This window comes from Balaenoptera borealis (genome assembly GCF_965194805.1).
Source record: "Balaenoptera borealis genome assembly, chromosome: 12".
Taxonomy (NCBI): domain Eukaryota; kingdom Metazoa; phylum Chordata; class Mammalia; order Artiodactyla; family Balaenopteridae; genus Balaenoptera; species Balaenoptera borealis.
This window is the reverse complement of record NC_138869.1, coordinates 7,226,503-7,240,424: the sequence shown is the minus strand read 5'-3', so window position 1 is coordinate 7,240,424 and position 13,922 is coordinate 7,226,503. Positions and strand designations below refer to the sequence as shown.

General features: G+C 35.3%; 1 protein-coding gene and 1 pseudogene across 2 annotated transcripts in view; both read right to left on the bottom strand.

The window, feature by feature from the left end:
- Nucleotides 1-3,619: 3,619 nt before the first annotated feature.
- The window catches only part of LOC309607107 (shieldin complex subunit 3 pseudogene), a 296,341-nt pseudogene continuing 286,038 nt past the window's right edge, over nucleotides 3,620-13,922 (bottom strand). The window contains exon 2 of the transcript XR_014249657.1: nucleotides 3,620-6,458. The product of XR_014249657.1 is annotated as a shieldin complex subunit 3 pseudogene (transcript). The remainder of the gene's footprint in view (nucleotides 6,459-13,922) is intronic.
- Nucleotides 6,452-13,707, bottom strand: LOC309607375 (vomeronasal type-1 receptor 90-like; the record flags this gene model as incomplete). Its single annotated transcript, XM_082345814.1, is given in 3 exon segments — nucleotides 6,452-13,211; nucleotides 13,214-13,439; nucleotides 13,441-13,707. Coding segments are annotated over 3 exon segments (897 nt in total), but the record flags the coding sequence as incomplete, so codon positions are not given.

Sequence of the window (13,922 nt, the reverse complement as noted above, 5' to 3'; positions counted from 1 at the left end):
CACGAAACACCACCAATTACAAAGGTAGGCAGAAACAGAGGAGAAAAGAAATGGTGGAGACACAAAACAACCAGAAGTCAAATGATAAGATGGCAAAAGTCAGTCCTTATATATCAATAATCACTTTACGTGTAAATGGATTGAATTTACCAATCAAAAGGCATGGAGTGGCTGAATGAGTAAGAAAAATAAGAACCCACTATATGATGTCTATGGGAGACTCATTACAGCTGTCAAGACATACATAGGCTCAAAGTGAGAGAATGGAAGAAGACATCCTAGCCAGTGGGAACCAAAAGAAAGTGGGGACAGCCATAGTAATATCAGACAAAATAGACTTCAAACCGATAGTAGTAACAAGAGACAAAGAAGGTCATTACATAATGATAAAAGGGTCAATATATCAAGAACATATATCAACCATAAATATATATGCACCCAACATTAGAGCACCAAAATATATTAAGCAAATACTAACAGATCTGATGGAGAAATAAACAACAATACAATAACAGTAGAGGACTTCAATATCCTACTGTCAGCAATGGATGAATCATCCATACAAAAAAATCAACAAGGAAACCTTGGAATTGAACCATATTTTAGACCAACTGGATTTCACAGATATATATAGAGTATTCCAACCAACAGCAGCAGAATACACATTCCTTTCAAGTACACATGAAACACTCTCCAGGATAGAGCATATGATAGGACACAAAATAAATCTTAGCAAACTTAAGACTGAAATCATACCAACTATCTTTTCTGACCACAATGGGTATGAAACTAGAAATCAACAGCAAGAGAAAAGCTGGAAAATCTACAAATATGTGGAAATGAGTAACACACTTCTGAACAAATAATGGGTCAATAAAGAAATCAAAAGAAAAATAAAATATCTTGAAACAAATGAAAATGGAAACACAACATATCAAAACTTACAAGATGCAGCAAAAGCAGTTTAGAGATGAAAGTTTATAGAGATAAATGCATATACTGATATATTCGAAAGATCTCAAATAAACAACTTAACTTCACATCTTATAACAATAGAAAAAGAATAAATTAAGCCCAAAGTTAGCAGAAGGAAGGACATAATAAAGATCATAAAGGAAATAAATGAAATAGAGACCAGAAAAAAAAGACAAGACCAATGAAACTAAGAGTGGGTTTTTTGAAAAGATAAACAAAATTGGAAAACCTTTAGTTAGACTCACCAAGTAAAAAAGAAGACTCAAATAAATAAAATCAAAAATGAAAGAGGAGACATTACAACTGATACTGTAGAAATACATAGGGTCATAAGAGACTACTATGAACAATTATATGCCAATAAATTAGATAACCTAGAGGAAAGGGATAAATTTCTAGAAACACACAACCTACCAAGTCTGAATCAGGAGGAAATAGAAAATCTGAACAGATCTATAATGAGTAAAGACATTGACTCAGTAATCAAAAACCTCCCCACACAGAACCCCAGGACCAGATGGCTTCACTGGCTAATTCTACGAAACATTTAAAGAGGAATTAACACCAATTCTTTTCAAAAACTTCTGAAAAATTGAGGGGGAGGGAACAATTCCAAACTCATTCTACAAGGCCAGCACTATCCTGATATCAAAGCCAGATAATAACACAAAAGAAAAAAAACTATAAACCAATATCCCTGATGAATATAGACGCAAAAATTCTCAGAAAACATTAGCAAACTGAATTGAACACTACATTGAAAGTATTACACACCATGACCAAATGGAATTTATCCCTGGATGCAAGAATGTTTCAACATATGAAAATTAATAAATGTAGTATATCACATTAATAACATGAAAGATAAAAATCACATAATCATCTTGATAGATGCAGATAAGGCACTTGACAAAATACAACATCTTTCATGATTAAAAACCCTCAAAGAGGGCTTCCCTGGTGGCACAGTGGTTAAGAATCTGCCTGCCAATGCAGGGGACATGGGTTCGAGCCCTGGTCTGGGGAGATCCCACATGCTGCGGAGCAACTAATCCTGTGCGCCACAACTACTAAGCCTGCGCTCTAGAGCCCAAGAGCCACTACTAGTGAAGCCCGCACACCTAAAGCCCACTCTCTGCAACAAGAGAAGCCACCGCAATGAGAAGCCCGCACACTGCAATGAAGAGTAGCCCCCACTCGCCGCAACTAGAGAAAGCCTGCACACAGCAACAAAGACCCAACTCAGCCAAAAATAAATAAATTAATTAATTAATTTTTAAAAAACCCTCAAAGATTGGATACAGAAGGAACATACCTCAACATAATAAAGACCATTTATGACAAACTCACAACTAACTATACTCAATGGAGAAAAATTGAAAGCTTTCCCTCTAAAATTAGGAACAAGACAAGGATACCCACTCTTACCACTCTTATTCAATGTCCTACTGGAAGTCCTAGCTAGAGCAATTAGGCAAGACAAAGAAATAAAAGGCATCAAAATCTGAAGGGAAGAAGTAAAATTGTTGCTATTTGCAGATAACATAATTTTGTATATGGAAAATCCCAAGACTCCCCCAAAAACTGTTGGAACTAATCAATGATTTCAATAAAGTTGCAGGATATAAAATCAACATATAGAAATGAGCTGCATTTCTATACACTAATTATGAAATATCTGAAAAAGAAGTAAAGAAAATTATCCCATTCACAATAGCATGAAAAACAATAAAATACTTACAAATGAATTTAACCAAGGAAGTGAAATGTCTGTACATTGAAAACTACATTTTTTTTCACCACTTTGTTGAAAGAAATAGAAGATACAAACAAATGGAAAGACATCCTGTGTTCATGGATCAGAAGAATTAATATTGTTTTTTGTTTGTTTGTTTGTTTTTTACTTTTTAATAAAACTTTTATTATATAATCACTTTGAATATTTTTATAAAATGATGTGTAAACCCAATTTACAACATTTTGCTATGGGAAACCCATGACTCCAAGAACCAGAGCATTAGTAATCAGCAATAACAGTCATTAAGATTGAATTATCTGTATTAAATAAAGAATAACTTGATCTCTTACCCATATTTGATACCTCACTTCAAAAGAGCTTATTGCCTTAAAGATATCATGGTCTTAGACAAATTATACATTTTACACTTTTGTTTCAGAACAACACATCAACTATTGTCTATTACATACCTTTGGAAATATCGGCAGAATCTGGGCTGGTCTCTCAATTTGAGTACCACATTCACGGCACTTGAATACCATTCCCAACAGAACTGGTTTTAGTTTCATTTTTAAAAAAATCATTACACTTGGGGGCTTCCCTGGTGGCGCAGTGGTTGAGAATCTGCCTGCCAATGCAGGGGACACGGGTTCGAGCCCTGGTCTGGGAAGATCCCACATGCCGCGGAGCAACTGGGCCCGTGAGCCACAACTACTGAGCCTGCGCGTCTGGAGCCTGTGCTCCGCAACAAGAGAGGCCACGATACTGAGAGGCCCGCGCACAGCGATGAAGAGTGGCCCCCGCTTGCCACAACTAGAGAAAGCCCTCGCACGAAACGAAGACCCAACACAGCCAAAAATAAATAAATTAATTAATTAAAAATCCTTCCCTCTACTTTAAAAAAAAAAAAAATCATTACACTTTAGGTGAGTAAAGAAAAAATACTATAAAATTAGATTTTGGGGATTTACCAAAATCCAAACTAGTCACTGTAATTCATAGGAATATCTAATTCAACCATTGGAAAAGTAACAGAACAAAAGGAATAGAACATTTTACCTTTAAATTCAGTAAAAATAATAATTTATCACAATTCATTTAAAAGAAGGCTGCTCAAAGTAAAACGCAGCAAGTTCCTGACTTAAGTGACAAGCCTAGGAATTCACCTGGTATTTATTTCTGGGATACAAACTGTACATATATTACCACACAATTAAAAATTTATTCATCTGTTTCAGTTCCTACTCAGTTCATTCAGAATATTTTTCTTTTTGACAATTAGTGGAATTCATTACATACTAAAAATAACACCATATTTATGCACAAATAAGTTAATCTTCCCAGTAAGAGCTAATCTTCCTTTAAGAAGATTTCCCACATATTCACAGTACATAACATCACAGAACACCCATATCTGGCCTAAATGTCTCTGAATTGTAGCATTACAAGATGGAAGTTCATTGCACCTGATAATTCGATTGAGTTTTGCCCAAATGTCTTCCAGAGTTTGGTTGTTACAAATAGTGTGCTCTATTGTCCATCTTGCTCTATAAAATGAGTGCAAATTTAGTGCCTTTAAACTATCTTGCAATTTTTCAGACAAAGGAAAAATATTTTCAGTACAATTACTGCTGGGAAGTGAAACACTCCAAGACCTCTTCTTGTGCCGTTTTCCTTTTTCTGATTGTTTATCCAGACTTCCAGAATTAGTCTGTTCATTCAGTGTGTGTGATTGGATTAAGTGCTTCTTTTTTTTCAAATTAGGTTGAAACTCCAGTAGATCTACTGTGCAATCATAACTCTGCAATTTAATATCATGTTCTGAGATGGTTAAGTACTGTCTCACATCTTCAGTTGCCTCTTCAGAAATCACAGGTGGTAATCTTTTAGGTTTGAGTGGAAGTCTGGACCCATCAGGCAGAAACCAAGGAATAAATCTTGATAGTGGACATGTAGGAAAGTCTTGAATTGCTTTCTCTGCAATTTTTGGCAGTTGTGTGGTTTCACTCTCATATGGTCGATAATGTAATATTACTTCTGTAGTCATTCTGCAGTAATCCAGTTACTCTTAATGAAGAGAATATTTCTTAGCTGAGCTCCTCAGAGCTAGAATGCAATTTATAATTACAAGACTCTCTCTTTCCAAATCAGAGGGAAACAGGACCTTTCAGGGCCAGCAGGTGCTCCTGTTTGGGGGGATTCACTTCCATTTTGACCGGCACTTTGGACCCACTGCCTACGGAGGCTGAAGAGGGTCAATCAGCTCGGAAGAAGACAGAAAAGCGCACGTTCGGGAAGACAGGGCATCAAACACACTCCCAACAGTTTCTCTCTGCCGGTGGTGCCTTAAATTCTCTTCTTACCACGTCCTTTACGAACCCAACCGCTTTTTTACCAAAGCCATCTCTTGCCTCTTAGAGACCTATACATAAAATACTTCTCTATTTTCCAGTCACAATCACACACCGCGACTTCAAGAAACCACTCCTCGGTGACAATTCACGGCCTCCCAAATACCTACATTGCAGATTAAATCTAATATTGTTAAAATGACCATAACATTGAAAACCATCTGTAGATTCAATGCAATTTCCATCAAAATTTTAATGGCATTCTTCACAGAAAAAACAATCCTAAAATTTGTACTGAACTACAAAAGACCTCAAATATCCAAAGCAATCCTGAGGGGAAAAAAAAACAAAGCCAGAGGTATCACACTCCTGATTTCAAACTATACTTCAAAGCTATAGTAATTAAAACAGTATGGTACTGGGGAAAAAAGACACAGATCAATTGCCTAGAATAGAGAGCCCAGAATTAAATTAAATTCCTGCTAATACAGTCAATATTCAACAAGGGAACCAAGAACATTCAATGGGGAAAGGATAGTCTCTCCAAAAAATGATTTTGGGAAAACTGGATAAACACATGCAGAACAATGAAATTGGACCCTTATTTTACAGCACTCACAAAAATTATCTTGAAATGGTCAGAGACTGAAATATAAGACTGATATTGTAAAACGTCTAGAAGAAAACATAGGGAAGAAACTCCTCAATATTGGTCTTGGCAATTTTGTGGATATGACACCAAAAGCACAAACAATAGAAGCAAAATTTTTAAAATGGGATTACGTTAAACTTAAAAGCTTCCTCACAGGAAAAGAAAAAAATAATGAAATTAATAAAATGAAAAGGCAGCCTACAGAATGGGAGAAAATTTTTGCACACCATACACAGTCCTCCATATCTGTGTGTTCTGCATCTTCAGATTCAACCAACCTCAGATCAAAAATCTTTGAAAAAAATTCCAGAGAGTTCCAAAAAACAAAACTTGAATTTGTCACATGCTGGCACCTACTTACATAGCATTTACATTGTATGATGTATTATAAGTAATCTAGAGATGATTTAAAGTATATGGGAATATGTGTGTAGGTTATACACAAATATTACACCATTTTATATAAGGGATTTGAGCATCTGTGAATTTTGGTATCCATGGGGGGTCCTGGAACCAATCTTTCATGGATACTGAGGGAAGACTGTATCAGATAAGGAGTGAATATTTAAAATATATAAAGAATGCATAACAACAAGAATGACAAATCCAATTGAAAAATGCACAGAACTAAATAAATAGACTTTTTTCTAAAGACATCCAAACAGCCAACAAGTACTTGAAAAGACGCTCAACATCACTAATCATCAGGGAAATGCAAATTAAAATCACAATGAGATATCACCTTACAGCTGTTAGAATGGCTATCATCAAGGAGAAAAGAGATAACAAGTGCTGACGAGGATGTGGAAGATTGTACAAAGTTGGTAGGAATGCAAATTGGTTCAACCACTATGGAAAACAATATAGAGTTTCCTCAGAAAGTTCAAAATAGAGCTACTACATGATCTAGCAATTCCACTTCTAGGTAAATACCCAAAGGAAATGAAAACAGGATTTCAAAGAGCTATATGCACCTCCATGTTCTTGCAGCATTTTTTATTCAGACGTGAGAAAGGAGGACATCCTGCCATTTGTGACAACATATTTGTTTAATTTTTTTCATTTCCTTCATGTTTATACTTGCTTTATTGTTTCCTCATTTCCATTTCAACTGCTTTTTTGTTCAAGGTGTTCATTTCACTTTCTTTTCCTTCCTAATAAAGAATTTCTATTGTCAGTTTCCATCTATTGTTACATTTCCTTTCCCTGATCTTGTAATCAAGCACTCTGTACCAAATATTTCTCAGAGTAAGATGCTCAAATTCCCTTCTATTTCCTTGAACACAAATAAGATAGATCTTTCCAATATTTTTTTAAATTTATTTTATATTTATATAAATTTGTTTATAATTTGTTTCTGACTTATCTCACTTAGCATAATGTGTTAAGCACATTATGCTAAGTGAGATAAGTCAGAAAGTAAAGTACTGAATGATTACCACTTATATATGAAATCTAAGAAAGCCAGACTCATAAAAACAGTAAAATGATGGTTACCAGGAGACGGGGGTGGGTGGAAAGGACAGATGTTTAAGGGTACAAAGTTAGAATGAGTAGTAAATAAACTCTAGTGATCTAATGCACAGTACAGTGAATACAGACAATATTGTATTATAGTCATAAAATGTGTGAATCCACTAGAAATGTGGTTGTGAGGTATGAGAGGAGGGGAAGCATTCTCTATTTCTATGATTAGGTTGCAATTTGTCAGCGAGCCCATGCCTCTGGGCTGTGAACTTCACAATTGTTTCTCAGTTTTTTTCTCCCCCTTAAGGTGGGACAGAATGGCTAGAGAGAGCTGGAGTTGGGTATTCCCCTTACCTGGGTCAGTTAGGCTCTGATAATACCCCAGTTTAGCCACCGGTTAACCAGCTTCCTCTGAGGGCAGGGTTTGTAAAGAACAGAGTGCTCTAGTTTATTTTTAAATGGTTCCTTTTCCCCTTCCCCTCCAGGAAGCCAGAGGGGATTTTTCTTTGATATTAACTGTGGGAATACAGTGGAACTCCTGAAGGTAAATCTCCCAATATCGTGTCTCTCCACCACCCCCACCAAGGACTGAGTCCCCCTGGAGTTTTTAACTCTCTGAGTTGTCCACACTGAATCTCCAGCAATCCTTTAATTACAGTTCAGGTCTTCCTACCCTGGCACTGGCTCTTGCAGCAATTTCCACTTGTGAGCCTCTGCTTTAGTAATCCATGTCTTCCTGTATTTGCCTGTCTCTCCAACCTTGGGGGCTGTGGTTTACCCTGTGTCTTCCCTTCTCAATTGGATCCAAGATGAGTTAATGGTTTTTCAATCTGTTGAGCCATTTATTTGTTAGAATGGAGCGGCGACTTCCAAGCTCCTTACATGCAGAACCAGAAACCGGAAGTCCCATTAACCCATTTGTTTTAAATGAAGTATAGCTGATGTACAATATTATACGTTTCAGGTGTACAATATAGTGATTCACAATTTTTAAAGGTTATACACCATTTATAGTTACTATAACATACTGGCTATATTCCTGTGTTGTACAATATATCCTTGTAGCTTATTTTATATATGTTTGTACCTCTAAGTCCCCTACCCCTATATCGCTTCTACCCCCTTCTCTCCCCCCACTGGTAACCACTAGTTTGTTCTCAGTATCTGTTAGTCTGCTTCTTTTTTGTTATATTCACTAGTTTGTCATATGTTTTTAGGTTCCACATATAAGTGATGTCATACAGTATTTCTCTTTCTCTGTCTGATTTATTTCAATTATCATAATACTCTCCAAGTCCATCCATGTTGTTGCAAATGGAAAAATTTTCAGTCTTTTTTTATGGCTGAGTGGTATTCCACTGTGTATATATACCACATCTTGTTTATCCATTCATTTTGTTAAACCTTTTTAAAATCCTAATATCGGTGATTTGTTTTTTCTTTTTTGTTGATCAACGTAGCTAAGAATTTGTAATTTTTGATCTTGGAAACAGCTTTTAGCTTCATTAATTTTTTCTATAATTGTCAGATGATTTTTCTTTCCTTCCTAGGTATATTGTTTTTATGGATTTCTATTCAAGTTGCTTGTGGTAAGAGAAAACAACTCTGCATAGTTTTGTTTCTCTTAAATTTACTGAGGCTTGTTTTATATCCCAGCATATGACTTATCTTGGTGTACCATGAGCATGAAAAAAATATTCTATAGTTTTGGGATGTAGGTCTCTGTATTCGATAATTAGAGCAAGGTCATTGATAGTGTTGTTCAAACTACTATGTCTTTTCTGAATTTTTCTACTATTAATTTCTGAGAGAGGGGTGTTAAAATCTCCCACCATGACTGTATTTATCTCTCTTGATTTCTCTCAATTTTTGCATCATGCATTTGAGGTCATATGCATAGGTGAATACACGTTTACATTTGTTATGCCTTCCTGATAAAGTTTTGCCTTTATCATTGGGAAATCTCTCTCTTGTTATCGTAAATGCTTCATCTTTATGTTTACTTTATCTGGTATTAAAATAGCAACTTGAGATTTCTTATGCTTACTCTTTAAATGGTGTATCTCTTTTACTCCATATTTAATATTCCTATTTTAGAAAACATATAATAGGGACTTGTTTTCTATTTACCATGTCTATCTTTGCCTTTTAATCTGACAGTTTAGATTATCAACATTTTATGTAATTATCAATATGGTTGGACTGAGATCTATCATTTTTCTTTATTTGTTTCTGTGTGTCCCCTATGGGTGTTGTTGCTGCTCCTGCTGTGGTTCTTCTTCTCCTTCCCCTTCTCCTTCTTTTCCTGCTTGCTTTTGAATTATTTGAATAATATCAGTATTCTAATTTATCAATTGGAATTTTGGTGATATGTCTTTGAATTATTTTCTTCATTATTACCCTAGGAAAATTAATGTATATATCTAACTTTTCATGATCTACCTAGAATTAATAATAGCAGCAATTCATATAAACCACCAAATTTTTAATATCATATAGGTTCATTTACACCACCATCATTGTTATAGGTAGTACATTTGCACACAGAAAATCCCCAGTCCAAGTGTTAGAAATTTTGCCTTAAACAGTCGTGTGTATTTTAAAGAAAATCTAAGAAGGAATAAAAGTAGTGTTTTCTTGTTACCCATACATTTACCATTTCTGTGCTATCCTTTAAGTCCTAAAGATTCAAGTTTCCCTCATCCTTCAGAATGAAGTACTTTATTTAGCATATCTTGTAGAGTAGATATGCTTGCAAATACTTCTTTAAGTTCTACTTCAGTTGAGGATACTTTTGCTGCATATAATGTTCTGGGTTAACAGGTTTTTTTGTTTTGTTTTGTTTTGTTTCCTTACAGCACTTTAAAGATATTTTCACTGCATTCTGACATCCATTGTTCCTGATGAAAAACCCATGGTCATTCCAATCATTGTTTTCCCACTTTTAATGTATCCTCTACCTCTGGCTGCTTCCAAGAAATTTACATCTTTGGGTTTTAGCAGTTTTATTATGATCTATCTAGGCTTGGTTTTCTTTGAATTTATCCTGTTTGGGGTTTGCTGAACTTCCAAATTGATAAATCTATGTCACTTGTCACATTTGGGTAGTTTTCTGGCTATTCTTTTTTTCAAATATTTTTCCCTTTTCCTTCTCTCTTATCATAACACCAATTACATATACCTTAGGCTTTTAGATATTGTCTGGTAGGACCTCGAAGCTCTGTCCATTTCTTTCAGTCCATTTTCTCTTTTTCTCTATTGGTCTTTCATCAAGTTTGTTGATTATTTTCTCTGTCATCTCCATTCACTATTGAGACTATCAAGGAAGATTTTAATTTGGTTGTAAGATATTTCAGTTCTAAATTTTCCATTTGGTTTTTTTTTTATAATTTCTATTTCTCTACTGAGAAATCCTATCTTTCCATTCATTTTTTAGTGTATTTTTCTTGCCTTATGGATCACATTTATATTCTATATTAGAAATATATATTATAAATATTTACAATATAAATAAATATATAACATGTTATATTTATAACTTATAACAGCTTCTTTGAGTCTAGGTTTGGCTTCTATGTATTTATTATACCTTAGTATTGGTCACATTTTCCTGGTTCTTTATATGTTGAGTAATTTTGAATTGTATCTTGGACTTTTAAATATTATGCTATGTTTTTAGTCCTGTTACAATCCTCTGGAGAACGTCTATGTTTTTGTTTTAGAAGGCAAACTGAAAGTTCTGTTTCATCTTCTGTTTGTGTTTGTTCCAATCTGAGCTATGTTGGTTTAGGTCTGTTCAGTATGTGTACCGGGTTACGCCAAGACTTGTGCAAGGGCATACACAGAATTAGAAAGGCCCTTCTCTGGTTCTCTTCCCTCTGGGATTCCCTCCAACAGTCTCTGGCCCTCACAGGCCCCTTTTCCTGGCTCCACTGGCCAGAAGTATATGATTTCTATTAACATTGCCATGTAAATTCATGAGATTTTTAGAAGTCCATGTGAGAAAAGAAATGGAAAATTGATACCTATGTAGGATGCATCTCCAAGTTCTGACTTCTTCCACAATTGGCCTGTTTTTGTTTACTTTTCAGAGTCCTCAGGTAGTTTTGAAAAAATATTTTGTCCAAATATTTCAGCTGTAATTAACAAGAGGAATGGGTTCCACTGGTCTAGAACTGGACAGTAGTTTTTAATTTCAATTTCTAAAAATTTCATTTCATGTCTAGAATTTTCATGTCCTTTTTTATTTCTTTAATGTATGTCATGTTTATATTACATCTGTGGTTATTCCAATATCTGCAGTTTTGGGACAATTTTTTCCTCTTTAATTTCTATAGAAATTAGATTTTGTAATAATCTGCAATTTTAGATTTTGGCCCTATAAAGTTATTTTAATCCAAGGAACTTTTTGAGAATGAATTTTCTTTTGCTTATCACCTAGAAAAATAATATTCAATTATGTGCATGAGAAACGTGATTCTCAGACTCACATCACACAAATAAAGTATTGCAGGGAAAAAATTGTGAGAAATCTTGACTTTGTGATATGTGTATTCTACATTGCTTCTGTAGTATGCTCTGTAATAATAATGATAATTTTAATGATTTGATTTCCTTTTTAAAAACTGAAATGACACCAGAATTTGATATTGTAATCATCATGCTATTAAAAAGGATATAGCAATGGTTAAAATTATTGACTTTCTGGTTTCCAAAGGTGACATATGGGATTAAATGTTGGAATTCATGTTCTATTCTGTATTCCTCTATGTAGCTTCATTTTTGCACTTATATATATATTGCAATGATTTTTCACAAGGGTTTATAGATTTTGCAAGGGAATGGATAATTCCACTTGTTATACTTCTGTTATTATTTGCTGATTTTATTAAATTATGTCTAGATAATTAAGACTGTAAGATTACATATTTATGGAATATGTAGAGCTTTTTTCAGATATTGTACCTGGTCAATATTTAAACATTACTTTATACAAAGTTACTAATATTCTGTGCACACATATAGACACACATACACACATATTATTTAATTAGTTGTTAAAGTAATCAAATCGTTAATCCAGGTTTTATGTTGCCTTTTTTCCAATTATTTTTCAGCTTTTTTGAGGTATAACTGACATAAAATAAACTGTAAATATTAAACATATACAGATGACATACATCAACATGTACAACATGTAAAACTACAACCACAGTCACCCCCAAAATTTCCCTTGTGCCCCGTTGTATGTTTTCTTGTTTCTTCTTGGTCCCTTCGTCCATCTCCAGACAATAATTGCGCTATTTCCTGTCACTTTAGAGTTTGAAACTATGTAAGAGCTCTGGTTCTTATGAGACTGATTAGAATTAGAAGTTCATGTTTTCTTAGATAGTTGTAGAGTTAAACTATCTATTAGGTACTTGTCAGCCACATATATAAAGTAAATACGTTTAATAGAAAAAGCATAACTCCATATATTTAAATTATTCAAGAGAGCATATCCTCTACACCACTATTAATCATTCTGAAACCAGTGAATTGGCTCACTGAAGAGAAGTTACCCATCACTGAACAATTAGACATCTACTGTCCTTCCCCTATGTGAATTTTAAGAACTTGACCATTCATTTTTCAGTACGGATTAACACTAAAGGACTGATGGTGGCATAGCCATTGCCCACAAGCATCTGGACAAGGAGAAGAACTGGGTCACTGTTCCTCAACATTCCTGAGAAGGAAGTGATGATGGAGTCCAAAAAGTATATGACCACAAAGAAGCTCACGAGGTACAGAATAGTCTGGGTGGCCCTTTCTTCTGGGGGTGCTTTTGTTAAAAGGTTGGTGCTGTGAAGGTGCTGGGACTGCGTCTTATGCCTGTACAAGAGAATCACCATGTATCCACTTGAGGGGGCCATGAGTCCTATAAGGGAGACATCCCAGAAAGTCACTAGTGAGAAATATACATACCTGAGAAAGTAACTCAGGGGCCAAAGAGAGCAGCATTCAGTGATAACCAGGAGACGTCTGAGGTCACATTGGGTGTGGCAATGGTTGAGGCTACGTAGCGACTACTAATGGACATATTAAAGACCCAGAGGAGGAGAAAGCAATGTAGGTTGTGATGTGATGATTTATGTTTGAACTGTGCCAAACAGGAGTTTCTGGGGCTGGGAGTGATGGCCTGGAGGACACTGAGCAGGCAGGTGGTACAAATGGAGAGGCCCCTCATCAACCTGTACAAGTAGAGAACCGATTTTACATTTGATGTCATACCAAGTTTTCTGAGACCCAAAAATATCTGTGCCTATGAACCCCATGGTTACTAGCATGACTATGTGGATTAGGGCCAAGTGACTAATCGTCAGATCCGTGGGCTTGAGTCTGTGCTCATGAAGGAAGGTGTGGACGTGGAAGAGAAGAAGGATGGTGTTGGCTGAGATCCCGACTCCAACTTCGGAGAAAAAGGCATTTCTTATATCAATAGAACTGGAGAGTTTACTTTTATCCACCTCTATGGGGACATTTATTTATAGTAAATGTCTGAAGAGAAAAGCAAGAAAAACTCTCCTTACCACAAAAAATTCTCTTCACCATTTTCAACCAACACTATTGCCATCCTCAAAACATGTGGATTGATCGTGATGCAACTTTTTCACCCTTCAGTGCTCAAGTCCACCTTCACACCTGCCTGGATGTCACTGTAGTTCTCTCCCCTGACCCACCCTTTTGCAATCATGGT